This window comes from Odontesthes bonariensis, chromosome 17 (genome assembly GCF_027942865.1).
Source record: "Odontesthes bonariensis isolate fOdoBon6 chromosome 17, fOdoBon6.hap1, whole genome shotgun sequence".
NCBI classification, from domain to species: Eukaryota; Metazoa; Chordata; class Actinopteri; order Atheriniformes; family Atherinopsidae; genus Odontesthes; species Odontesthes bonariensis.
Window position 1 is genome coordinate 14,854,113 of NC_134522.1, and position 25,721 is coordinate 14,879,833.

General features: G+C 43.1%; 1 protein-coding gene across 2 annotated transcripts in view; it reads right to left on the reverse strand.

Moving 5' to 3' along the window:
* Positions 1-2,570: 2,570 nt before the first annotated feature.
* Positions 2,571-25,721, reverse strand: part of kif26ab (kinesin family member 26Ab) — a 65,437-nt gene continuing 42,286 nt past the window's right edge. Inside the window, exons 1-13 of one of the 2 annotated variants that reach the window (XM_075447479.1) lie at positions 20,376-21,144; positions 18,003-18,186; positions 15,153-15,365; positions 14,235-14,328; positions 13,407-13,669; positions 12,390-12,573; positions 11,741-11,900; positions 11,227-11,389; positions 6,767-10,004; positions 6,003-6,196; positions 5,172-5,195; positions 4,710-4,860; positions 2,571-4,618 (exon numbers count right to left, since the gene is read on the reverse strand). In XM_075447479.1, the coding sequence (XP_075303594.1) occupies positions 4,434-4,618; positions 4,710-4,860; positions 5,172-5,195; positions 6,003-6,196; positions 6,767-10,004; positions 11,227-11,389; positions 11,741-11,900; positions 12,390-12,573; positions 13,407-13,669; positions 14,235-14,328; positions 15,153-15,365; positions 18,003-18,186; positions 20,376-20,392 (5,070 nt within the window). In that variant the 5' untranslated portion in view covers positions 20,393-21,144 and the 3' untranslated portion in view covers positions 2,571-4,433. Of the gene's footprint in view, positions 4,619-4,709; positions 4,861-5,171; positions 5,196-6,002; positions 6,197-6,766; positions 10,005-11,226; positions 11,390-11,740; positions 11,901-12,389; positions 12,574-13,406; positions 13,670-14,234; positions 14,329-15,152; positions 15,366-18,002; positions 18,187-20,375; positions 21,145-25,721 lie in introns of those variants that run through there. The other variant, XM_075447478.1, reaches the window with a different exon arrangement.

The following is a 25,721-nucleotide window of genomic DNA, read 5'->3' on the forward strand; positions in this document are numbered from 1 at the left end:
AAGAAAACTTGTTTAGAAATTGAACTTGTATGTGTATATTTAGTCATCTATTTACTGCCTTGGACCTTAAAATTGCGGCTTTCGTGTAATCAAGCATTTTAGGCACATGAAGGCTGCATGTTTACATTCATGCAGTTTGGTCCAGAGCTTTTTGGACAGTGACCCAATTTTCAGAGTTTTGTCTCTAAACGCCAAAGTAAAAAGTCTGAAGTGAATCAGTCGAAATACAGTCATTGTTGGCTCTTCAAGCTTTACTTCAAGGGGTTGAACAAAAACACTGGAATTTTGGGGAAATGCATCCTTTTTTGTTCAGGGCCTCCTGCCTTTAGGAATTCAATTGGAATTGGAAAAAGTTAACACAGCAATGAGTACAAATTTTACTTTGAATACTTTGTAGATGGTGACTGCCTGAAGTCTATAAAATCACCAGATTCAGGTAGCACCGACCACGATTTCAGCATAGTTATGGTGGGAGTTTGTTTTTTTTTGTCTTCACCTGTTTTCACCTTGTTTTTAACCAGCAAAAACTACATCACAGTCTCACAAAATGCGTAATTGTAATTTTGATAACATGCTTTGTTTGCTCCAAATGTAAAATGCCTGCTTCGCTTTATCAACATCAGCGGCTGTAGTGCCTGACCATAATAACCCATACAGGACAGCAAAGAAATTAGCAATAAAATATGGATCTTGCCACTTTATTTTCAAGCCCAGCTATTACCCATATTACCCTCACAGTTATTGTCTTCTGCCACAGATTAAAAAATGCAGACTAAAACACAGTATCAAAGTCCTTCCCCCAGAAAAGAATTAATCACCCAGATAATAATGAACTCATTCACCAAGAACAATCTTGGTTAATCATAATAACGAATGCTTCATATAACGCATTATTTGGTTTAAATCATAACTGCATTATAACATACAGAAAGCAACAGACCTAGATTGGTGGTATTGGACAGTCTTTTGTCCGCTGTAAAATAACACAAAACGTCCCACCAAGAGCCACAATAATCATAAATGGGTCTCTAGACTGGAGATCCAGGATGCCTGCTCTCTTCTCTGTCCTTTTTCTGTTTGAAGTAAAACGAAGACAGGGAAAAAAAATAAAATATTGAAGAAAAAAAACTGTAGATAAAGGAATTCAAGCAAAGTGGTCACAACCTACAATTGGTCTTTATGAAGATGATTTATTATTCCATAAACTGGGCCGATAACTGCTGGAAACCTTAGACGTGATTATTAAACTCTCCAATATCTCAAATGAGATGGTAAACTGGAACTAATCAACCCCACACATCACTCTGTGTGGATGCCTGGGGTTCTGCAGCTCAAATTCTGTCTTCCACACCGCATAGGGAATATTAAATACGCAGTTATCAATATTTCCCTCTGGCTGTCAGAGCATCTTAACCTCAGCTTTACCCCCCTGTTGAAAAAGATTGAACATGATTTCAAATGTTTTAAGGTGAATGAAAACTCTACCACAAATCAACTATCTTTTTCCAGTGTTTTCCACGATACCCACAGACAAAATGATTTAAACATTTCAATTCCTCATGTTTCAACGGGAAAAATTAACCTGTGACACCTCAACCGCACAAACGGCAAACACCACAAAATGGCACCCAACGGCCATACTTCCTAACAAACTCTCTGGAATATTTAGTCAGCTTGAGTTATACCATCCTAACAACACACAGATGGCTCAAGAGTAAAATCATCACATGAACAACTGCAGACCCAACCTCAACATTTCGATCATCATAAAACCATAAAACCATTAAAATACCTCAGTCTGACACAATCTCAATTTCCAGCTGCACAACACTTATGCGCGTTCTGTTGTGGCCGAATCATTAGTATCATCTGTATCAAAATAACCTTTTTGTATTATTTAATGCATCGGTTCTGGCATTCAAAGTCAGGGGAGAACAGTTCCTGTACCTTCCTCCAGCACTGACTTTTAAAATCTGTTAAAAAGGAAAAAAAAAAGATAGCATTGGCACAGATGTAGACTGCCTGCTGTGTATTTCATCTAGGTTGACACTCTTTTGATTAAACCTTGAAGTCCTTTATTTTCTATCACTAAGAAAACAGTCCGAAGCAAAAAATGGCTTTTCATTGATGTCACATTTTAGAGCAAGCTGCACTATCCATATAAATTGAATGAACAGAGCATATCCCAATGTTCTTCAGCACTAAATTCAGCTGATTGCGTCATTGCTGACACAAAGAGCAGTGACCCAGCACCACTGGAAGCAGTGCATGTCCATGTGTTTTACAGCTGAAGTTGTTGGCTTCAGTACCACTTCAAGCCTTCTTGATTGATTTTAGTTTAATCTGTTTAATGATTGCTGTTCCAGAATTAGTCTCCGTTTCTACCTTTTTATAATCTGGCTTTTATATTCCTAAAATTTACTGTAGATAGTTTGCACTTTGTTGTGAACTCATTATTTCCACTGGTGAAGTCATCTCCCTCTGGTAGACTTGGATAATGGCAAGTCTACGTCATGGAGAGTGTTCTTCACAAGGTTGGATGTTGTGATGTGATATTTAACACAGACTCATTTGTAAGAAGAAACATTTTATTCACATGTACTGTAAAAGAGAACACAAGCTGCCATATTGTACATTTATACACAAGGTTTTAAATCCTATACAAAAACAAATGTATTAGAAAATATGGGTTTTGATATGAAATATGACCTTACATATAATCATTTCTTGGAAAAAGGTCTCGGTTTGGTAATAATCATCTAATTAATGAGCCTAACCCCACATTAGTGAAAACTGAACTTGGTGTAAAAAATTAGAATGGTAAAAATGGAGTAGAAATCATCGGTAAAAATGATTAAAAAATCTCATGCAGCATCTTCAGAGAGGGCCTGAGAGTACATTTTTGTAAAAGAAACAAAACAAAGTCATATTTGTCATAGATATAGAAACCGAACACAACAAGACACATCATAGCCCGTCTACTTTTAGGAACAATCATTTTCACCGATCATCTTTGTTTTCTCGGTGTCAGCCGTTTGATTCATAAGCACATTCTGGCAGCTTCCAAGAGCTGATAACATGATTGATTCTGCTGAACAATACCACAGTCATCTGTTCCGACTCACTGCATGCTTTCATGGGAAACTAACAATTCAGAGGTCTTTTTTTTAAACACTAAATTAATGTGGGTGTTTTTGTTCATTTAAAAAACAAAAAAAACAAAACAGTCGAGTTGTGGACAAAAGTGGCCAGACTCAGTTTTGACCTTAGGCCTTTATTGAGCTTTTATTAAGTAGTTACAGTAAAAAATGTACTGGAATGCATAGAGCAGAGGCTTGGGGGGGGGGAGGCTGGCAGACTTGTGCTGTCTCATCTGTGCCTCTTTGTCTTACAGTCCAGAGAAAGCCCCCTGTCCAAGCCCATTTGAAGAGAAACCGGGCTAACTGATGAGCACTGCTATCAGTGTCACCATTCATTATACCATCGTCACATGTGAGAGAAGGGCAGTCTCCCAGGGTTGCATGACCACTTTTTGAGGCACCAGAGAGAATGGCTGAATCAAGAATAATCACTCACTGTCCATCACAGTGCCCCTCTGATTGATATGTTTTGGCTTATTCTCTCATTCTCAGTTAGACAAACATAGGCAAGCACAGCTTTACCATCATCACTGCTGCTCTGCCATAGTGCATCCACTGAGACCCATTCTGATCAAGGCAACTGTAGGGAAAAGCATTCACTGCAAGCTTTCACAATCCAGCTGGCAGGAGAGGAGTGACAACAGTAAATGCAGTCCTTGATGAAATAACAAAGTCCAGTTTGAAAATTTAGAAAACTATATAACCAGAGTTAACATAAGGCGCAAGAGGCTGAATGAACATGGATAAAATGCCGACTGAGGTTTGAAACGAGAGAAAAGGCAAAGTCTGGGAGCGCAATAACATTAGCTTATTGCTTCTTCTTTTTTTCTTTATTTTTCCCCCTTGAAAAGATAATTGTACACACCACATTTATTTAAATACACTATACAATGCAATATAAAATATTTTTTTCTTAAAAGCAATATGTTCAGGGTTTGCTTAGGTATGCTGAAGATACCTGCACCATATGAAAAATTATGAGTAAAAAAAAAAAAACAATAATAAAAAGGCACTTCCAGGTGTTGTTCGTTGACTTTTGAATAAGTGACGGCCACTGCCTTGCCATATAGGCAACATCATTTGTGCTCACACTTTGTTTCTCTGCCATGTCCTAGACAACGAGGCACTGTAGCTCGGTGGTCAAGATTTAAACTGTTTTAATGTAAAGCTCCGCTCTCCTCTCCTCTGTCTCTTGTTCTTTATTCCAGTGCTATCTATACACTGACTGCTACATTTCTTCTTCCTCTGTCTTCTCACTTCCTCTTCCTTTTCCACCTCTACTTTCTTTTGTCCTCAGACTTCGACTTCACGCAGTCCCTCCTGAGTGCCCGCTGTTGACGGCATGCTGATGTCGAAGCACGTCACCATCATGACACGTGACTTGCAAAGGTTGACACAGAACTCCAGCTCCTCTGTAGCCTGTGCCAAGGCTTCCAGGTACTCTGGAGACTCTTTCTCCAAATTCTGGTCCACCTCAACTAATGAAACAAAACAAGGAAATGTTGTCATGTGGTTCAAAGTTGAATTGTAAAATGACAATTTTTTAAAATAAAAGTAACATTTACTTACACTCTCCTACCCACTTGCTGGGATCCATCATTAGTCGGGCCTTGGTGTCCTCCAGCTCCTCTAACAACACTTGATGCTTTGCCCTCAGTTCTCTCACTTGCTGTTGCCTTCTCTCCAGCATCTTTAGCTTACTGTTGAAATACAGCAAGCCCTGAGAGAAAAAGGATGCATTGTTAATTACAGTTACCGTGTTAATCTTGCTTGAGTCGCTCAGTCTGCTGTAGTAGCTTAAAGCGAACAGTCAGAGGCAGAGCACAAAATGCCAAAACTACTGGTGAGAGTCTTTGATTAAAGGTGAAATGAAGGCAGACATATGTCGACTCAGACCACAGAAAAGTATTCTGAGAAATAGCATTTTAAGTAATCATGCACAATCAATAAAAGTTCATCAAATCTGCATTTCAACATTCACCCTCTGTGCCAATGTAATTAAATGTCAGTCACTGTGAAAAATATGCTCACCTTGTCGACATCTTGGAATGGTTGCTGAAAAAAAAGAAAAAAAAGAAAACAAGTTGGCATGTTGAACAAGACACTATTGCATGAATAGCAGAAAAGTAGTAAACTGTCTGTAATTCCGGTCAAGAGAAGCATAAAAGATTATATTTCCTTTATGAACGTGAATCAAATGACAAGCTACAGCTGATTTAATGTCCCTATCTGGAAGTGCTGAACTTGTTGGAGCAGTTAATGATCCACAGAAGAGGAGCCAACTATAAAAAGCCAACAGGCAGCCAGTGATGAGTGCAAGTGGTGAGCTGATTTGGAGTTGTGTTTGGCAACCTTGCATTTATCACACATTCCCTGACCAATCTTTTCATCACCATCTTTTTTTCATTCAGTTTTACACGCTTCCACATCACCACCATCAAGAGCAAGCTGAGTCCTCTTTCATATCCAAAACAATTAGCCCCCCAAAGTAATTGGCTTTTGAACTCTTGACATTCCTGAGGAATGCTGCCAAAATACCAAGCTCTGGGAGTCTGGGCACAAGGCGTTTTAACTCCAGGATTTGCTGCTGAGCTGACTGAAGGTCAGGCGTCTGGGACATATTATTCCTGTCCTGCTCTTTAAAAATAAACTGGGAAGAATGGATCTAAGAAATTCCCACAATGTACTGTAAGTCCATATGGCGCATCTTGAGCATGTATGGCATTAACATTGCACTTGCAAAATATTGCTAAGGCTTAGCAAGTGAGTCACAAGACTTTGACCCAGACGAGACATTATAGAAAACAAGTTGAGCAAGATGAGCAACCACGTAGAGCAAATCTGGATTGACCCTCTACTCACCTCTGCGGTTTCCTCCTGACGTCGTCTTTGGAGCCGTTCCACATCGTCAATCTCATACACTTTGATCTCAAAGGGCTCCTTAAGCGGTCCAGACATAGGAGGCAAGTCCACCCACTGGCCTGTTGTGCCCGCCTTCTTCCCCAGGGTTGAGGTGTCTGGTAAGGGTGCTGGGATCAGCCGCCGTCTCTGGAAGCCTACAAACCACGCATGTAATATTGTTAGACATCCACAAGTTAAGTTGCTGACATAGTGTGGTGGTATTTTTATGCTAAGATATAAAGATATGCAAGGCTTTACACAGGATGGCCAAGATGTGGTTATTGCATATTTATAAAGGTCTCTGTAATTTCACAGCTCGAATAAATTCAAAAGATTGTTTTAATGCACATTATTCCAAATGGTTTGCTTCAAGATAGAAAACCAGGTCACCATATTTAACTCATCTAATGCAACTCATCTCCAGATCAAAGTCATCTTAATTAAATCATTCACCATCTTTTTCAAATACTGTATGAATAATGTATGTTGCTGATTCAGTAGAAGAGAAAATCCAATGAAATACCAACTCATGACTTTAATAATTCAATTTCATTTGCAAGAGCACTCACTGTTGGTGTGTAGTTTCTGCAGAAATATGTCCTTTTATAGATGCCAAATACACTTGTATTACTTGTATATGGGTGCATATACTAGTATATGATATTTGTACATATTGCAAATGGGTGCCCTGCTATTTGAAAAAAAACACTAAATTTGCTTCTCACCATTAGCTCGCTTCTTGGGATACTTGGAGCTCTTTGCTCTGCCTGAAGACGACATGCCACTTTCGCTCATGGAGTCGTGGGCAGAGGAAGCGCTGCCAGTGGCTTCACTGTCTCTGATCATGCTTTCATATCCGCTGCTGCCTCCACTGTGGTAGAACAGAGCTGTGCGGCCCATAGCTGGAGGCAGCTCCCCACTCAACACACTGCTGTTATCGCTGCCATGGCCACTGCTGTAGCGTTGAGGCCGCCTGGGTGCGGTGATTTTACTGTATGGAGAGGGCAGTATGGCTGTGGGCGATTTGTCATCACTCACATTCACCCCACTGTCATTCCCACTGTCTGAATCTCCTGAACCTCTCCCATGTTTGCCTATGTTGCCTGTTGCCAATTCACTCACACGACTATTTGCAGCCCTGATAGCCTGCTTTGTGCCCATGATGGTCCCTCTTCCAGGTTTACTAGTAACTGAAGCAGTAGTCCGAGGGGCTGATGTTCGTCCTGATGGAGGGAGGTTGGCATTAGTGTTTTTAGCAACAGTAGACGCCAGAGATTTTGTGGAGGAGCTAAGGCCTTTAGAGCTGTTGGCTGACAATGAGCGTGCCTTACTACCATTCACTGCTCCTAATGCTCTGGAATTTACAGAAGCTTTTACCTGACCAAGTTTATTAATATTTCCTCCACTTGGAGTAGATGGACAGGTAGCTATAGGAGAACTAGATGAATTAGGAATACCGAATCTTGGAATAGACTTGCTGGACTTGCTTCCCAGACTTGCCCCACTGTTTTCCCTACTAAGTGCAGCTCTAGAACCTGATAAAAACAGGCTTTCGCACCTTTCCAGGGACATCTGACTGCCATAATGCAGCCCAGCCTCTCCTCTAGGCCCTTTAGCCTTCAGGCTTGAGGTAACTTTGGCAGTGTTGAGGCTGGAAGTTTTAAAACTGGTGGAGTCTACTCTTTGTCGTACCTCAAGCTCATCCTCTGATACAGCTGTCCTTGCCCCATAAGTCCTCCCTGCCTCCCCATATGCTGACTTTAAGGCACTTTGGGGCAGCAGGATCTTAGTCTTGTGTTCAAGACTGGACTTTCTCACTGGAGGAGGAGGAGGCGAGGTGTAACCCGGTTTAGGGAGGTTACTCGCTTTCTGTGAGCTAGCCTTGTTGTTTTTCCCCAGAGAAGAGAATTTAAGGCTTGTGGTAGATGCAACGATATCTTGGATTCCCTTGAAGTCTGTAGATGAATGGATGACGGGCACTGTTCCCAGGGTGGTGGCACCTCGTCTCAGCTGAGGCATTTTGCTGGGTGGATTCTTAATGGCTGATTTTTCACAGCCATCAACCACCCTCTGGGATGAGGTAGGCCCCTGCACCTTGGGTGGGCGAGGTACACTGTTGCTGTTGTTTGATGGTTTGCTGGAGGGAATACCACTGGGGGGATTTCTGATAAATTTGCTGGTGCTGCTTGAGTCAGAAAACTGAGGTTCTGGGTGGTTGTCAGCACGCTGCCAGGGATCCTCCTGCTTAACCTCTTGCCTTGATGGATCTCTACTGCTGCTGCTGCTACTGCTACTACTATGAGAAATGGATGAGGTAGGCTTAATCTTCCTGGGAAGACTGGACTGGACTATAGATTGGCCCTGCGGAAATGGGGAGGAGCTAAGTGAGTGAGCTTTAGTTAATTTAGATGTGAATCTGAGAGAGCCTTTTGTGGATTCTGGTGATGGGGGACACTTTGTCAATGATAGTTTGCTTGAGGCAGCACTGTCACTGTCTTGTTCTGAAAAACTAAACCCACTGTCGTTCAAGGAGTTCTTGGCATCTCTAGGAGATGATGCACAATGAAACATCTCAAGGGAATCAAAGTAAAAGGTGGCCTCCGGTGCCATATGTTTGGCCTGTGGAAGGAAAACGTCTGTAGAATGAGCTCCTTCACTTTCCAAGGTGCAGACGCTAACCTCACTCAGCCAAGAGCTGATGGATGAACCCCTACTGTCTATACACTCTGTTGGTCCTTCCTTAAGGGGTGTGACCACTGCAGTGTTCCCCTCTGATCCTCCCACAGCTGATGTATAGGCGTCAAATTCATCATTGATACTGCTGATGATGCTGACAGGTCGGGAGCCTGAAGCCAGGGCCTGAAGTGAGCAGTCGCTATTAAAGCTAATAATGCTTGATGGCCGACCCTTTTCCACAATACTGCCAATAGACAGCTCTTCCACTACAGTGAACACCAGCTCATCCTCTCCATTCAGCTCCACAGGCTGCTGCAAGGTGACGGTAGCTCGAAGGATGTCCCGATCCATACACCTTTCCCTCAAGGTTGAGCGCACCTGGCACACCTCCAAAGGAGCCCTAAGAAATGGGGAAGTGCAGGGATCCCTTCTTTTCACAGCTTGATGGCTCATTCCCACAGGTGGCATTCTGGTGCTGGATCTTTCCTCATTGGCTGAATTTTCTTTCTGCTGTGAGGGAGGTGAGGCCGGCTTTGGCAAAACTTTCTTGTTGAAGTAGACCTTCTCCCTCACCACAGGCTCTGAGTTTGGCACTGCAACAGTTGCCACTTTGTTTGTACTAACCAAGCTTTCAGAAGCCAAGGCCTTTTCACCATCAGCACTTGTTCTGCATGTATTTTGAACACTGTCTGATGGAAACCTTTCTGAAAGTATGCATTGCCTCTTGGCATTGTCTGCTTTAGATTTATCATTGGGACTGCAGGGTGGTTGTGTGAGAACCGGGTTCGGAGATTGTTTGGTTGAGTTGCCCTCTTGGTTGTTAGAAATATTTGCAACAGTCTTTGGTGAATTGGATTTGTCAGTCTTGGGGCTTGCCTGGCTTCGCTTGCCTTCTCCAACAAAGGCAGTGGGTTCCTCACTACCATCTATACACTCCAGCCTCTCCTGCAGCTCAGCAAATGTGTTGCATTTAAAGAACTGGTCTCTGTCCAGAGGGCCCTCTTTTGTAGATTTCTTCTTGTTCAGGGAGGGAATGATTGGAACAAATGCAGGTGGTCCTTCATTGTCACTAAGTTCCCTATCCGAGATCGCAGTTCCCCCAGGGCCCACGTAAATAACAGTATCACAAGACTGTTCACTACTAGAGGAGTACTCTGGGTCACTGAGCAGGGAGGGTAGGTCTGGGTCCAGGGCTACTGTACGAGGGTGGAAGGGCCTTAGGTGGGGTGGCCGGCGAATCCTCCCTTCCTCACAGGAACTTTCCCCTCCTGATGAACTGGATGCATACTTCAAAGAAGAATTTAAAAAAAAAATAATTTCTCATTAAAACAGTTTTTTACCTGAAAATCACAGTTTGAAAATAATTTCAATAATACACTGACTAGGATCAGGTTTGGCCTATCCAAGCTTTTTCTGTCTATGTATCTTAGGTCAGTGGGTACAATCTTCCAGGGAAGACGTTATTGCACAACCTGCTGCAGCTGGAAACCGGCAGAACAAGCCTTGGCTGCATTAATTCACGAGCTACCTACAGGGCTGCTTACTTAGCAAATCTAATGCTACCAGGTTAACTGATTCCTTTTCCTGTTTTGTGTTGTTATACATTGTACATGTGCTTTGATGTAATACATCATCCAACTCTGGCTTTTACTATATAATGTAAACTGTCAGCCATGTCCTAAAGTTAGGAGGGCGTATGTACAAAGTAAACTCAAAATGTTTATTTCCTTTAAGCAAATGTAAAACTAAGTTGCCAGATGCTATGGGGTGTCAGATTTTTGGTTTGTTTGTACATTTGATAGGTTCTGATCAAGCACCCTTTGCCCTCAAAGTAGCATTGGAGTCTTGTAATTACCACTTGTCGCAACAGAGGTGGCCTCTTCTCAGTAAATAGGTCATTCTTTGCAATTACAGCAGTGAGGTTTTAACTTTTTAGAATATTCTTGTACTCATCCTTTGATTTAAAAAAAATAAAAAAGTACACCTCAGTAGTCACACATTGTCGCATGTGAACTACATTATAATCCTCACAGAGACCAGTACCAAATAAATACATGCTGCCATTCTGTCTAATTATCTGGAGCACATATTTCCCTAATCCAAGGCACTGCATTACACATTTCCTTGGGCAGTGGTATTGATTACATTATTATATGTTGAGGAGCTGAGAAAAATTAGCTCTCAGCTACAGTACACAAAAAATAAATTAAATAATTAATTTAGCTGCATTCATTTGCTTAACAACTCCAAAATCACAAGGGGGAGTAAAATATAAAGTACTTAAATTGGGGCTTGAGTAATGATAAATATAATGAAAGTTGCACATTATTTCTAGAATAATAGTTTACATTCAATACACACTGAAATATTTTTTTTTTAAATTTTTAACAATAAATTGAGTATTCTAATAAGTTTTAAAATGTCTGTAACTGGAATTGCATACAAGACTGATACAAGAAGTATTGATCGCTGCATTTTTTATTCATGATATTGCAGTTTATCAGTGTACCTTAGATTTCTTCTTCCTCATGCGGTGGATGCGGGATGCCAGCTGGATAGTGGTGAGTGAGTCAGCATAGTTGGCCGGACAATCTGAGATGTGGGCAATCATGGTGGTTCTGCAGTTGATGTTGCCGAGGGACTCCCTCAACAACATCGTCAGTTTGCTGTCCCTACAGTGTGCATAAACATTGTTATTAGCAAACAGCACAGTCATATTTCAAAATGATGACAAAGGTAGCTGACATGACTCCAGGGGGAACCGCTTTTAACACTGAGATGAAAAAAACTACCAAATGACAGGTCGTTAATCTTTTCATTACTGAGAAACTATATGATCTTGTGCAACACCAGTGAAAGCGGTTATCTGAGGCTAACTAAACAGACTAAATAAATAGTCACACAGCAAACCTGCAAAGCTAAAGATGCATGCGGTGACTTGTTTCAAACAATTGACCTATAGATGCAAATTCTCAGAAGCAACAGCACATTTACGGAGACAGTAAAACTAGTATATTTTTTACCTGTATGGTATGTGTTTTGCTCCATTTGCAAGAGCCATTATGACGTTTCCCAGTGCGTTCAAGGAAAGACACAAGCCTCCCCCTCCGTCTCTGCTTTTACTCAGGAGCTTTTCACAGCTCCCCAAGTCGATAAGGTGCAGCCTGCTCCGTCCACCAGACACTGTGCCAACAGCAAGAGAAGAACCAGGTGAGCACAGCACAGACACTCCCTCTTTGAAGCTAGCTCCTCACACACAATGCCACGATCAGTGTGTCACAGCTCTGTTTGAGCTGTCTGGTTTATTTATGAGTAAGATTCTCACACTGAGGTGATTCAAATTGCAGCCAGACTTCCACCCAATGTATAACTCATGGATTCAAGGAGTCTCCTTTGTCAACATGTGTAAAAAGAAAAGAATCCATCTGGATTCGGTAATATAGGCCTTTTACAATGATTCAAAGTAAGGCTTCAAACCTTTTGTGAACAAGCAGGGGTGATTCCTTTTTTCATTTTGCTTAAATTTACAGATATTACAGTTTGTATAGTACTTTTTAAACACAATATAAATGATCCAGTCACACTGATACACTTCACTCTATCAGGTTTACGACCAATGTTGGTTAGCCACAGTTCCCTGCCACAGAATTAAAGTAATGCAGTATTACTAACTTCCGCCTTTGCCGCTCTTTTCCATGCGGTACTGGTAAATGTGCAGCGTAAACAGCATATGGGAGTTGCGTCGTTCATCCTCATCGGCATCTGGCCGGCTGGTGCTGCGTGCCGCGATGGCTGCATCAAGGAAGAAGGCGGCTTTCTCAGCAGTCGGGGCACGAAGCTCACTCTGATTCTGGAGCTACGGGGTGAAAAGAGAAAACGGAGAACGGGGTTAGGGTGAGCAGAAGAGACCACATAGGGCTTGGGAAAGAGGATAGATGTGAAACGAGAGACACAAGAAAGAGAGGGGAGCTGGCTAATTGGACCCCAGCATACATTTCTTACCCATTAGAATGGGTCTCTGGGGCAATTAAAACAGCAGATATGCACGCGGAGGGAGGAGGATTAAGAGAGGTAATGGTGTAGCAGGAAGCAGGGGTACGTCCATGATGTGATGAGGGAAGTGGTGGGATACAGAAAGAAAGTAGGGGGATGGAAGAGAGGGAAGGCAGGAGGCAGCATGAAGGAGCACACGCGTTGTTGCCGAAAGGAAGAGGAGCATCACACAACTGCACAGCCTTTGAAGTCAGAGTCCACAGTTATGCCCAAAAAACAACATCTGTCAGCAACACCTGTCAGTGCCTTCTAACCTACAGTCCTCAACCATCCCCCAATAATATTTCTATTGTGCTATAAAGGGCTAACTGTAAGTCATAGGTAATAGGTGTTGACAGGAGTGGCAATACAAAAAAAGAAGAAGAAAACTATCAATAACACAGAAATGTTTGGTTGAAGTATAAAACAAAGATTTTAGGAGCAGATCGGATAGAGCAAACTGGACTGGGAAGTCCTGGTAGAACAGATCTCACACACATGCACTCGCAAGAAACCTAAAGCATCTTTGAAAGAAGAAGAAGAGGTAGATCATAGACAGAAAAAGATCAATACTCAGACAGACTAATACTTAAACCCACAGAGAGAATGAAAGGATCAGTGAGTAAAGAGAAAGTGGAGACATGGAGAGCTTCTCACCTGAGTGCCACAGATGGGATCCTCTCTCAGATGGATTCCTGGGGACTGGCCTTCCTGCAGGCTGCCTGTTGACACTTCAGACAGCAGGTCCTTCAGCTCTTCATCTTTTCCAAAGATTTCCACAGCAGACACACGGACTGAGAAGCGCGTGCCAGTCTTCTCCTTGCGTTCGTTGATGAGCTTGAAGAGCCAGGATATGGCACAGGGCACAATGCCTAGGCTCTGAGTGGAGCTGTCTTTGCCAATCATGGTGTATGTCTTGCCTGGGGAAGTGTGGTAGGGAGAGGGGGATGAAAATGGAAATATAACCTTGTCTGGAAGCCAGCTATGCGCACTCTATTTTCAGGGTGAAATTACTTATTCTGCCAAATGGTCTCTGAGTTTCTCAAAGAAATTGACATGAATCGGATGTTTTCTAAGGGTTATTGTGTTAAAGGAAAGAAAAAGGCAGATGTAGCGATCTGAGGTAATATTCACCACAAATGAAAATGAAATGCTTGTCCAAGGACCTATTCCAGAGGCAGCAATTCTGTTGAGAATTATCTAACAGCAGCAAGAGGAAAGCGAGCTCTTCAGCCTAAGAGCATTGGCCAGAACAATTACTTGGATTTTAATTACAGACTGAGCCTGGATGCAGCACTTTAGCCCTCTCACCCCCACCTCAGACTCACTACTCATTCTTTTTCCTCCAATCTCCCATTCCTTGACTCACCCCAGTGCACCGCTAAGCCAATTGTGGACATGAAGTGTAGCTAACAAAGAGCAATGATAGTTTTTCTTCTGCTAACAAAGGCACTTGTCTAATCTGTTGCCAGTGGAGGAGCTTACCGAGCTTGACTTGACCAAAGCAGAAGATGCAGCCATCTGCACCATTCACCACAGACTGGATGACCTCAGCTACTGTCCCTGAGCACACCTCAGCCTGTGAGAAATACAAAGAGACAACCCGTTCACTGTTGTTTTATGGTTCAGCCACATCTGAGAAAAACTGTAAGGCAAGCATACTGCAAACAATTTATCCAAAATGATACCCTACAAACAAAATGGTTTTATGGTTTTGGCTCCACCAATTCACATCAGTGGATACGTTTTTTCATCACTCAGGTGTTTGTCTAAAGTGTAAATGTTTGGCTTGTTTTTACAAACAGTTTTTAACATGGGTCCTCTGGGGCAAGGCTTCTGCAGCAGAGGCCCCTTCCCATACATCAAACAGCAAACAAGAGCTCTAACAGCAGAACGGCTTGCTGTAACTTAGCCACCAGCAGCGTTGTCCCAGCGGCACAATTTAGCAGCTTGTCCTCAGCCCTGCAGCAGAAACATTTAGGCTTCAGCTATCAGGGAAATAAGTAAGCTGCTGAGGTAGGTGGTATGATAGAAGATCTGCGCTTTCTTACAAATCTGTGAAGGAAACAAAACTGCTCTGCCCCTAAGTCACAATAAAGTAGGCAAAGTTGACCACTGCCTTTGATCTCAGTGGGTGTTGTGTAGTTAGATATAGCTGTTCTATGAAATGAGAGGTTAGATATATGTGGAGTGGATTCAGATCATTCCTCAGATGGCTTAAAAGCCCCAGCTGTTAGGCTCACACTGGTAAGACAGCCCCCCTGACCCAAGACAGGCATTCTTCCACTAAGCCCCTGGTCACACCCTGCAAGCATAAAGATGTCCCTTCGCCCTTGAGTCGATGAATTTCCAACTAACACCTTAAAAACCCCTACACACACAAACACACATACTGGCCCTTACTTGTGAGGCATCCTGTGTAAAAACAGCATCAAAAGCAAATATCTTTGGGACAGCCACAGTGGCGGATCTCCTGTGCCCTGAGCTGGAGTGTGGGCTGGATGCTGGGTCGTAGAGGGTCAGCTGCTTCTTCCTGCTGTCAACTTTCAAGAAGGATTGTGACTCTGAGGAGTCTGCAACCTCCAGAGAAGGGCAGATTCGCATCATGACTTTCACCTAGTAAGATAAGCAAAAAGAGGAAAAAGAGTGGATTAGAAGGTGCGACAGCACAAAACATGAGAAATGGGCCGACGGACTCAGCAGAGATTTTTCTCTGATTCAGCCTTTACTTACAATGCACAAATGGCAGAGAGAGGAGACATTTATAGCAGGCTTTCTGAGTACAAGTTGCACACAGAGTCCTTCAGCATTACGCATTAACATCACATCCACTGTTTTAGAGCGGATGTACATCCAACGTTACCATGGAAACTCTCAGCCTCACAATGACTGGCAAACTCAATGGGTCAACATGTTGCTTAATGGTGTTGGTAAAAGGCAGCAAGGTGAGGATTGAAAGTCATAGCTGAAAATGGTGGAAATTGATGTGTCTGAAGCGCCCTGCTGGGGGATTATCCCACTCGTGGTTGTTTTTCTGGACTGGGAGCAGCTCACCAGCATGGGAGAGCAGGAGCATATGGCCCCCCCTTTTCCCACCTACTCACTCTCCTCCTTCTCTTCTCCTTCCCCTCGACTGAATGGAAAATGCCGGCTCTACATTAAGAGTCTGAAAACCCACCCCGATGCTTTCTGGGGCTTCATATTCATGAAGTGAACACACACAATCTTAACACATTCCTCAAGCTAAAGTACAGTTCATCATCCCAGTGTGTTACACTAAAAAGAATGATAGCTTTTAGGTAAAGGTGTTGAATCCACTCTGCTCTGACAAGACCATTCATGTCTGATGTTATAGCTCTGGTTAAGAGAGCAGAGTCAGTCTGCCAGTTGTGTACAATTGCACCAAATCCAACAATTTCCTGCCATTACCCTGCAGCACAGAAGCAATGTGTGCGGTTTATGTGGGTGTGTTAATGCTTGTCAGGGTATACGACACCTCTCTTTACAAATCACCTTCTTTTAAAATTTTGATTGCTTTGCCATCTGATGGTCAGATATGTGCCACTTGTATTCCTCTGAAGGCACAGTGTAAATATACATGTGACTGACAGGGGACCAAAACAGCTCTTGGGATATGTTTAGCAGTCTTTTGAGTTCCTGTCATCTCCTAGAGTGTTAACTGTTACGTCTAGCATTACATCAATGAACAGTTTCTATATGCTTAAGTATATGTGTAGGAAACTCAATCCTGAGCCATTTTAAAGTTTCCTGAAAAGGTGCCTGTGCTGGCTCTTAGGTACTGAAACAAAACCCTTAAAATACAGTCAACTCTCCTCTGTTTCTAACAGAAAATGGTTTTGTTCAGCCTGGGGACTCTCCAACAACCCTCACGCCTACACAAAAGGTCTATTCTTCCCCTGGCGTGTGTATAAATATTGCTACAGATCTAGGCTACAGCACTGTGAGGCAATGTGACTGGAAATCCCTTTCTTTCTTTGAGTGAATTTATCTTGAATCCCACAGGCCAAGTGCAAACTCTCTTTGTACTCCATAGGGGACTCTTACTGTGACTGACATGTGCATATGTTGAGTAAATTACATCTGCTATGACATTTAAACTGAGCTTCCACATATGACTGCTAAGTGTCTGTCTAGCAGACAGAGGCTACCAGAGGAGCTAATGTCTCGACTTATTTATGTTGGCAGAGATCAGATATTGGAGGCCCGAGAGTCTTCACACGTTGGACTATGTGCTAATGGTCTCTGTTTCCATGTCCCTTGATCCCTCTGAAAATCCATTAGTGTGGCTTGGCATTATTCCATCCACTCAACTGTCCATACCTGAAAGAAATGTCTCCGGGTCAAAAGTGGAGAGGTGGAAGTGACCTACATATGCCTGATGGAAACAAGATACTCACTCAAGTCTTAAGTCGTATTGATATGAAACAGATGCAGGCAAAAGACAAAACCAAGGCAAGATAAAAAGTTATTTTGACTGTGTTTGTGTTCCTTTGAAGACACGGACAAAGGAACACGAGCACCTCAGTGAAGTTTGCTTAACAATTACAGAAAAAAACCTGTAAAGGTAAACCTGATAGGCTTAGAATAAGTTCATAAAGTACGCAAGTTTTTATGGACTCAGTATGTCAATGGGAGATTTACAATTTGTAACAAAATTTCAACTTTCTGGATACCTGGCAACAGAAGCGAGCATTTCCTATCCAGGTGGGGTCTAATCTTGTTCAGGGACTTCTTCTGCTTTATAAATACAGGACGCCAGCCCAGACAAACAATACCCAATAAACCACAAAGGAAGAGCGACGTGTTTGTACAGCTTTGTTTAATGACCGTCCAATAGCTGCCAGCAAGACTTTCATCACTGCACCCAGAATGGGTTACAAATCCTGCTGTTAACGTGGCCAAAGATTTGTGAATTACAGCTTTTACTGTCTTTCAGTGTTCAGAGAGAGGAATGCTGCTCTCACTAACTGAGTGAATTCATGACATTCCAGCAGGCTTATCTGACTGCATCTGCATGGACTGGGCCAGACGACATGCTGCCTGTGGACCACTCTGTCGCCACTCTGCATTTAACCCTTTCAAACAAGGGTCTGTGAGTTTCTGTGCATGTGGGTGCGTGAGGTTAATGGAGGCAGGGAATTACTAATTATATGAGGAGACTTTGTATGAGTGGTATGCAGCATCTGTACATTTATGTGTTTTGTTCCTACTGTGATTTGCGTGTGCTCTCACCTTTCCTATCCCTGGGTTCTCTTTCACTTTGGACACAGCTCGGAGTAGGCATGGTGGGGTTGGGGGCGGCGAGACCTGTAGGATGCCACTAAAGTTGGTCGGGTAGATGGAGGGCTCCTGCGGATGGAGTGGCGAGGGCTGGTGTTTCTTCCGCTTGGAGGAGAGGTTCAGCTTCTGTGCTGCCCTAGAAAAGTAAAAGCCACCATACATGAAATTTCATACGTAGGGGAATTGTTATTTTACTGAGGAACCCCACTGAGAGCTTACACTACACACTTTATAAGATATAGGTGGTCAGTTTCTTTTCATCTTGCTAAAGTAAACAAAGTCAGTGGGAGAGTCACACTATGGCACCAGTCCCATTCATTCTCCACTCTGAAAATACTTGTATACAAAATACATTATCAATTTCAAACTTGTAACAAGAAGAATCATGCTTCAGACACCTTCTTTAACAAAGAATAGTGGTTAAAACTACAACACCATGAGAAAAAAATTAACAATCAAGGCTATTTATCTGTCAATAGTCAAATGCAGGTTATCACAGCAAGAAGACACAGTAAATATATCTACTTATCCTGACCAAACATAAAAAAAAAACGAACACGACAGGTGAGGACTGTACAATACCATCTGGGATACATATGTCGTCTCTGTGACAGAGCATGTTTACTTATCATTTAAGCAAAAGCAAGGAGCATCTACATTGGGAAGTTTAATCATGGTATAAAAGCTGGCCAGCTCTGTTAGATAAAAGGTAAACAGTTTTAATGGTACCAACACATGGCAGTTCACCTAACAGAGGCCCCTTCTGTAAGTGAATCCAGCTTTTTGGCAGTCCCCTAATTAAAATATACTATCATTCTGGCCTCTTCTCTCTTAGCGTTGGAGTGTAGAGTCATAGCAGAGCCACCTGAGCAAGTTACACGCACTCCTTTCTGTCCTTCAACTCAAAGGACAGCACCAATATCTTTACTGGGCCTGTAGGGATAACACTTTGAGTGGTTCCAGGTATGGCATTGCCCTGGATCAGCTAACACACCTCAGCCAGCAATTCAAGGTCAGTGAGGAATGTAATTCCCCAAGGAAATTCAAAAGCACTCAAATGGTTTTCACTTAGGCAGTCAGATTTCAGAGAAATACATGGAAGACAAAGATGTGGTTGTTAACATGGAGAAATGAGTGGCTTAGGGAATTAAAGGAGACTGCATAAAAAAAAGAGAAATTTGCAGAGCAAGGGATTTTAGAGAGGGTAAAAGAGACAGAGGATGTGAAAAAGAGAAATAGGGGGAGCAAAACCGGACAAAACGTGTCTCTGGGTGAGCAGCAATTTCCTCAGAAGTCAGCCTCAGCTCATTAGTCCTTCTCTGGGCTCCTCTGGACAGGACTGGGTGGGCTGTTGCCAAAAACACAACCCCATTCCCTTTCCCCTCTCCCTGGAGTGACAACCTAACCCCTGTCTCAACTACTCCCCTACACTCCACTGTACACCCCCTGCAGCGACAGCCCAAGAGCACAATCATGGAACACACTGCTTGCTGATGGAATAATTATTGCATCCAAAAAGGCTACAGGAGAAGGCTCTCCCCAGGGAGCTGCCTATGTGTGATAGCATGCGAGACGGATCGTGTGACTGGAAAGAATTAAATGGAATAGATGGATGTGAGACAGAGAGGAGGAAAGGAGAACGTGGAGTCCACGTGGTTGTGTGCGGGTACGTGCAAAGCTTGTGAAATCTGTATGCACATTTTTAAGAGGCATCAGCAGCATATGCGTTCAAGACAAATCTACCCTGTGTCGCTGTATCTGTCTCTCACTCCCTCTGTCTCGCCTCATTCTGTCTTTTCTCTCCCAGCAAAGACATAAATCAACTGTCACGAGTCAATCTGACACCACACAGGAAAAAAGACACTAAACTGATTTGTAACTGTCTTGACCAGCGAGAAGTGTCCACACCGCAAAGCTGAGCTTGTAACCTTGACGGTAAATTTGTGCTGCAAATGCACATGCGTTTTTGAAAGGAAGGGGAGAATTAAACAGGATATTTAATTGCTTGTCCCTTTTCCCTCCCTCCCTTCTTCTGTCTTCCCCTCTCTCTGCCTCACCCAACTAAATATCAGTCGTTCGTTGGAAAAAGGCAGTGAAAAAAGGATTTTTTTTTCTCTCAACAGCTTGTTCACCTGTTCACTCTCGATCTCCACGCATATGACACTGTTTCCCACACAACTAGCTTTAATTGCTCAAAGTTGAATCTGCACGTCTAGCAAAGCAAAGTCTAATATCACTAAAGTTTTACACACCATATGTGCTTTGTGAAGATCAGTTTTTTTTTCAACATGCACCGGTAAAAAGATGCTCCTGTTATGTACTTACAGCTCTTTCCAATCCATTATCTAGTTTTTGCTCATAGTCAGAAAACAGGCAACTGATAGAGTTCAACTTTGCTGTCCATGTCTGTGTTGTCAATGTTCTCCATTATTTGCACATCTGAAATGCAGTCGCTGAGAACAGAGCGAGGAGAGGGTTGTTCACTATTCGCGGCACAGGGGTCCTTTTTGCTCTGATCGCAATCATGGAGGTTCCACTTGATTTCACAGAGGTTTGGAAGAAGCTGGTGGGGCAGAGGGAGGACAAGGAGGAGGAGGCGTAGGCATCATAGTAACTGGAACGAGCACCAGGTGGGGCAGGGAGGAGGTGGGCAGACAGGTTGAGTGTCCTGCTGAAAAAGCAGGATTCAGTGGTAGCACAGCAAGGGGGTGAAGGTAATCCAAATAGTTTCTTAAGAGGAAGCAATGAGGAGGAGGTCATGTAGAACTCCTTCCATGTCTCTTCACCAGCAAAAGTTCAGTTCACAAGCATAAAAACAGCATGCTCTCCAATTCAGTTTTCCACTTCCCTTGCATCCAATTTATGTTCATACCACATACTGCATGGTTTTTTGTCATGCAGTTAATCCACTGTGCAGAGTCTGTTACGAGGGGCTGTAGTTCCTGACGGTCTTTCCCGGAGTCTCTGCTGCTTACAGGCAGAAGGAATGAGAGGGATTCTGTACTCCTGGATGGGCTGGAAAATTTTCTCGGGTGGCTGAGAAGGAGGAGAATTCCTACTCCCGTTCCACCTCTTGGTCCTTCTCCTGCTATCGGAGAATTTCTGGCAGCTGTCCTGCCGAGTCTCTCTTTCCCTCCCTCTCTCTCTCTCTCTCTCCCTCACACACACACATGCAGACAGACACACACTCACACAATCCCTCCTCCCTCCACTGCCTGTCCTTTTTCTTCCCTCAGCCCAGCCCCTTTTCCCTCCGACTGCCAGACGAGGTGTCAGCGCTCGATTGTTGGCTGCTTGCGGCGCAATTTGCCAAAACTCTTTTTCTCTCTCAACCCACATGCGTGCGCGCATGCACACACACACACGTACAGGCTCATAGAACCCCCTGCACAAACGTGCACACATGTACGCACCCCACAACACGTCACATGAATACTTAATGCATACAGGAGCCCTCTCTTCTTTTAGGGTCCCACACTTCAAACAGATTTGGTTAGTATGCCTACAGTGCATGCATGCATGAGCCCGAGTGTGCATGTGTGCTTCTGTATTTGAGTGCACACTTCGACACATTTGTATTTTTGTCATTGTTGAAGGATGCAATTAGCCAAAAGAATTTGAGTGTTATTAATCAAAAGTAGAGACACAGAGATAAGGGAGGATCTACTTAGGTGCAGAAAGACAGATTGCTTGAATGAGTGATGTTTAGACTGATTTGGGAAGCAGAGAGGGATTGAAAAAAGAGTGAGAGGTAGGGAAAAGGGAGGGAGAGGACAGACAATGAACAGATGAAATCTTTGAAAGGCAGATTTATGCTGGCCAGTGAGAGGGAGTGCAGTCAGTCAATGGTCAAGGGTAAAAAGGGGAATGAAAGCATGCGAGTGGGTGAGCGCTGGGGTGAGAGTACCCTGTATTCCCTGGGCTTCCAATTTACCAGTAAGCCCTCTCTGCCCCCGACCAGTCAGTCTTGTTTGAAAGGCTGCCATGTTGGCTGCAGAGTGGCTACTACAACACATCTGCAAACAGAGCGGGTCTAAGACTAGCCAGATGAAAGTACATTCAGCACAAAGCTTTCTCTGGCTCTCCTTCTGACACAGTGCCCCTTATATGAACTCTGCTGCATCAAATATGTACGCACAAAAAAAACAAACAGAAATATAAAAGCAGAACTGCCTACACATTTGAAGAGCACTGTTTAGTAATGAAGGAGTTTGATATATCACATAACCTTTACCATCTCCCTTGCCACAGCAAGCTTACATCTGCTTTTCTGCTGCTTGTCCAAATTAATTTGCCCGAGGTCCTTATTTTAAAGTGCAAGGTTTGCTACATGCTTCTCCACCATCGAGTCCCCTTGATTGGCAGTAGAAGACAATACTAATGTCGACATTGGTCACTCTGACAGTGCAACTAGTAATTAGTTACATCCCCACTGCTGATACCCTCAGTGTGCTTTCACGTGTTATATATCAAAATGACATAAAAAGAGGGAAAAGTCACAGTTGGAGCTGTCCTGATAGCCATTCAGCTCCATCACTGTCTCCTTATGAACAGACCTCGGGGACAGATAATGATTACAATATATATAAATGGGCCAAAGCAAGACAGATGTAAAATCAAGCACCTTTTTAAAAAGAAAATGTCTCCTGGTGCCTTTGTTCGAGAAAGGACACCTAGATTTTGTCCTCACCTATAAAGGGAGTAACACAGAAGGAGGAGGAGAGGAGGTCAATGACTGCAGAACAGACAGAGTGGAGGGGCTGCGTTTGCCTGCTGCTTTCAAAGCTTCATGTTGGCCTGCTGTCAATAATCACTCCAGCCTTTTTATTCAAGCTTTGTCAAATTGGCTAGAGAAATTCCTCAGCCCCAGGAATCATTAGCTGGCACACCCATGAGCTTGTTTGCGCAAATTTGTCTCTGTTCGCACGGCCAGCTGTACAGATCTGTAGGTCAGCCCTCACTGTGGCTAATTACCATCTTGCCTGCATTTACTATTCTTGACATTTCCTTTTGTGACTCTCCCCTTTTTTCTCTCTCCGCAGACAAGATAAGGCTGCTCTGACCATTCATGCAAGGATCAGATCACTGCTTCTGATATCACAATGCCTCCACCCACACACGACCAGTGAGTCTGCTCACATTGCTCCTGATTAGCAGCCCAGCGTAGCTCTTCATGAATGGAGATACACCAGTGATAATGACAAAAGCAAAGCAAGCCTGGCTCACTTGCTCTTGGAGACACTGACAATTTATCCTGAACATGGTGGTAAAGGCATTTGTGAGGTTTCTTTTGTTTGGATGCATGAAGGCGTGCGTAGTGTGACAAACCCAAAACACCATATCAGCATCTGGTTAAGATTGACTGTGCTGGATGTGTGTTGGCCTATCAGGTGAGGTACTATGATTTTGAGTGGAAAGATAATCATTAGGAAACCTCCCCAAAGCTAAAATCAGTGCACACTGTCTTATTGATGGGCTGCCCTTGACACAATCAAACAGCTCTTTACCCCAGAGGTGTGGGGAGGCAACATAAATCTACCAGCTATAGGAGAAACACAGACTTCAGTCAAAGCAAGTGTGCCAGACTAATGTTTACACTCTACAGTGCAGACAGACATCGCTGCATGGTTTACGCTTTACCTGATTTGGGTGGGATTAAAACCAATCTGCATCTCGGCTCTGCCCTCATTATCCATGGTATCTGATCTGCCCCAGCCTGACCCAGTCATAACTAAGCTTTAGTGGTGATTAAGGTGAACATGACATCAGCCGGTAAACACACACCAATTCATATGGGTGCCCAGACTAAAGGAGATGATGTCATTCTCTACCAGCTAGCCCTGGCAGCATGTCCATCCGGACGAGATTTACTTGCAAGGTCAGGATGCTGATTAATGCATTATTAAATATGAAACAAATTCTTCCAATCCATGAATGGTCTCTCACCTATTGAAGCTATTTGCTGTGGGTGTCAGCACTCCAAAATGTATGGCCATTCATTTATAAATATATTTATCAACCTAACACTAAAAGTTCTGGGGTTACGTAAATAGCTGCCTACATGTAAAGAGGACACCTTGGGTTTTCATTAGTTAAAATAACCAAAGAATTATGCTGATTTCAGTGACATATATGGGGACAGTAACAGAGGGACATGCAGTTGAAAGAATGATGTAACTGATCTTATCATCCTGTGTGGCTCAGAATTTTAGTCTGGTAATGAGTCTGTCTCCTTTCTAAAGTCTCCCTGAAATCAAAGGACCCCTGGTATAAACATTAATTTAGTTTTTCTCTTCCTCTCCCTTATCCTAGAACACCCAAAACAACTGCCCGTTGCTACAGCGCCAGAACACTGAGATTTATCTTGGAATGTGGCTCAAAAAAAGCTAATTGAATAAAAAAATTTGGAATATTTCTTCAAAGAAGCTGCCAAAAAGCTCCCACCTGGAGATACAGCAACAGACGTTTCCCTCTGTTCACTACGGTTATCTTGTGGTTCAGATACAGATTAGCATCAACCAAAACCAAGATCTTTCCAGTCGTTTTGAAGAATGCGTTTCCTCTCTCTTTTTGCGGGCCAAGAAGCATTAAATTGGAAAAGAGAACTAACGGGCTTATCTGGCTGTCAGTTGAGTCTTATCAATCCCAAGCTCTGAAGCTTTCAACTGACTGTGAGCCCGCCTCCTCCTGCATGGCTGTTTTAATAGTAGTTTGAAGGCTGCTCTCTTGTGTCAGTTTACACAGCAGCTGTTTGCAGGAAGTGGCCAAACAACCCCAGGCTAGGATTTATAGACTTTCTATAAATCCTCAGAAATAGATAAATGAATCCCAGCAAAACTAGGCAGCAATGAATGTGATGTCTAGTTAGCTGAGCAATATCCTGCCAGGCACGTTCATAGCACATTGGACCAAGCCCTTCTAAAAAAGCTCTTTGTTCCTACAAGGTGTTCTACACGCTTTTTGTTCCTGCACACTGACTGACCTTGGACACAGAGAATCAAATGGTGCATTATTTGTCTGCTGACTGCTGACAGCCCAAGGCTGCACACACATCTTCACTGCACCAGTCTCCAGCCAATTAGGTAAGGCCAAATGCTTTCATGTAACATCTGTGAATACAATAGGTTGTCACATATGAAAAGATTCCCTCCACAGACTTACGTTGCCTTATGCAACTGACTTGTCATATCTGAATTATTATGCAAATTCAAAGAACTTTGGTGTCAGAGAAAGACAAAAAAAGCAGCTTTCTGTTAATAAAATCCAAAATTCAACTCGCAGGTTGTAAACCTGTTTTGTCACGGTATCCTCAGAACTCTTTTCAAATGGTTTGTGGACTGAGGTGGAAAACAAGGGATTAGAGCATCCTCTGGAGAATAGCTTGAATAACAAGGGGTTGTTTGAAACGTGGGGAGAGAAAGGGATTGTGAGTGGTAAATGGGGAAGAAAGCACTGCAGAGGTAAGGGTGGTGTTAAGACATAAATTGGTGGGGAATAAACATTAGGAGAAAAATACAAAGGAAACAGACAGAAAGAGACAGTGTTAGAGATGCAGGGTGTGCAGCCAAGTCCTCTCTTCGATCAGTGGGCCTGGCTCCGTGCCAGTGAAGCGCTGTCCATGAGGAGGTAAATCATTTTCTGCCTCAGAAAGAAACAGGAAAAAAATGATTG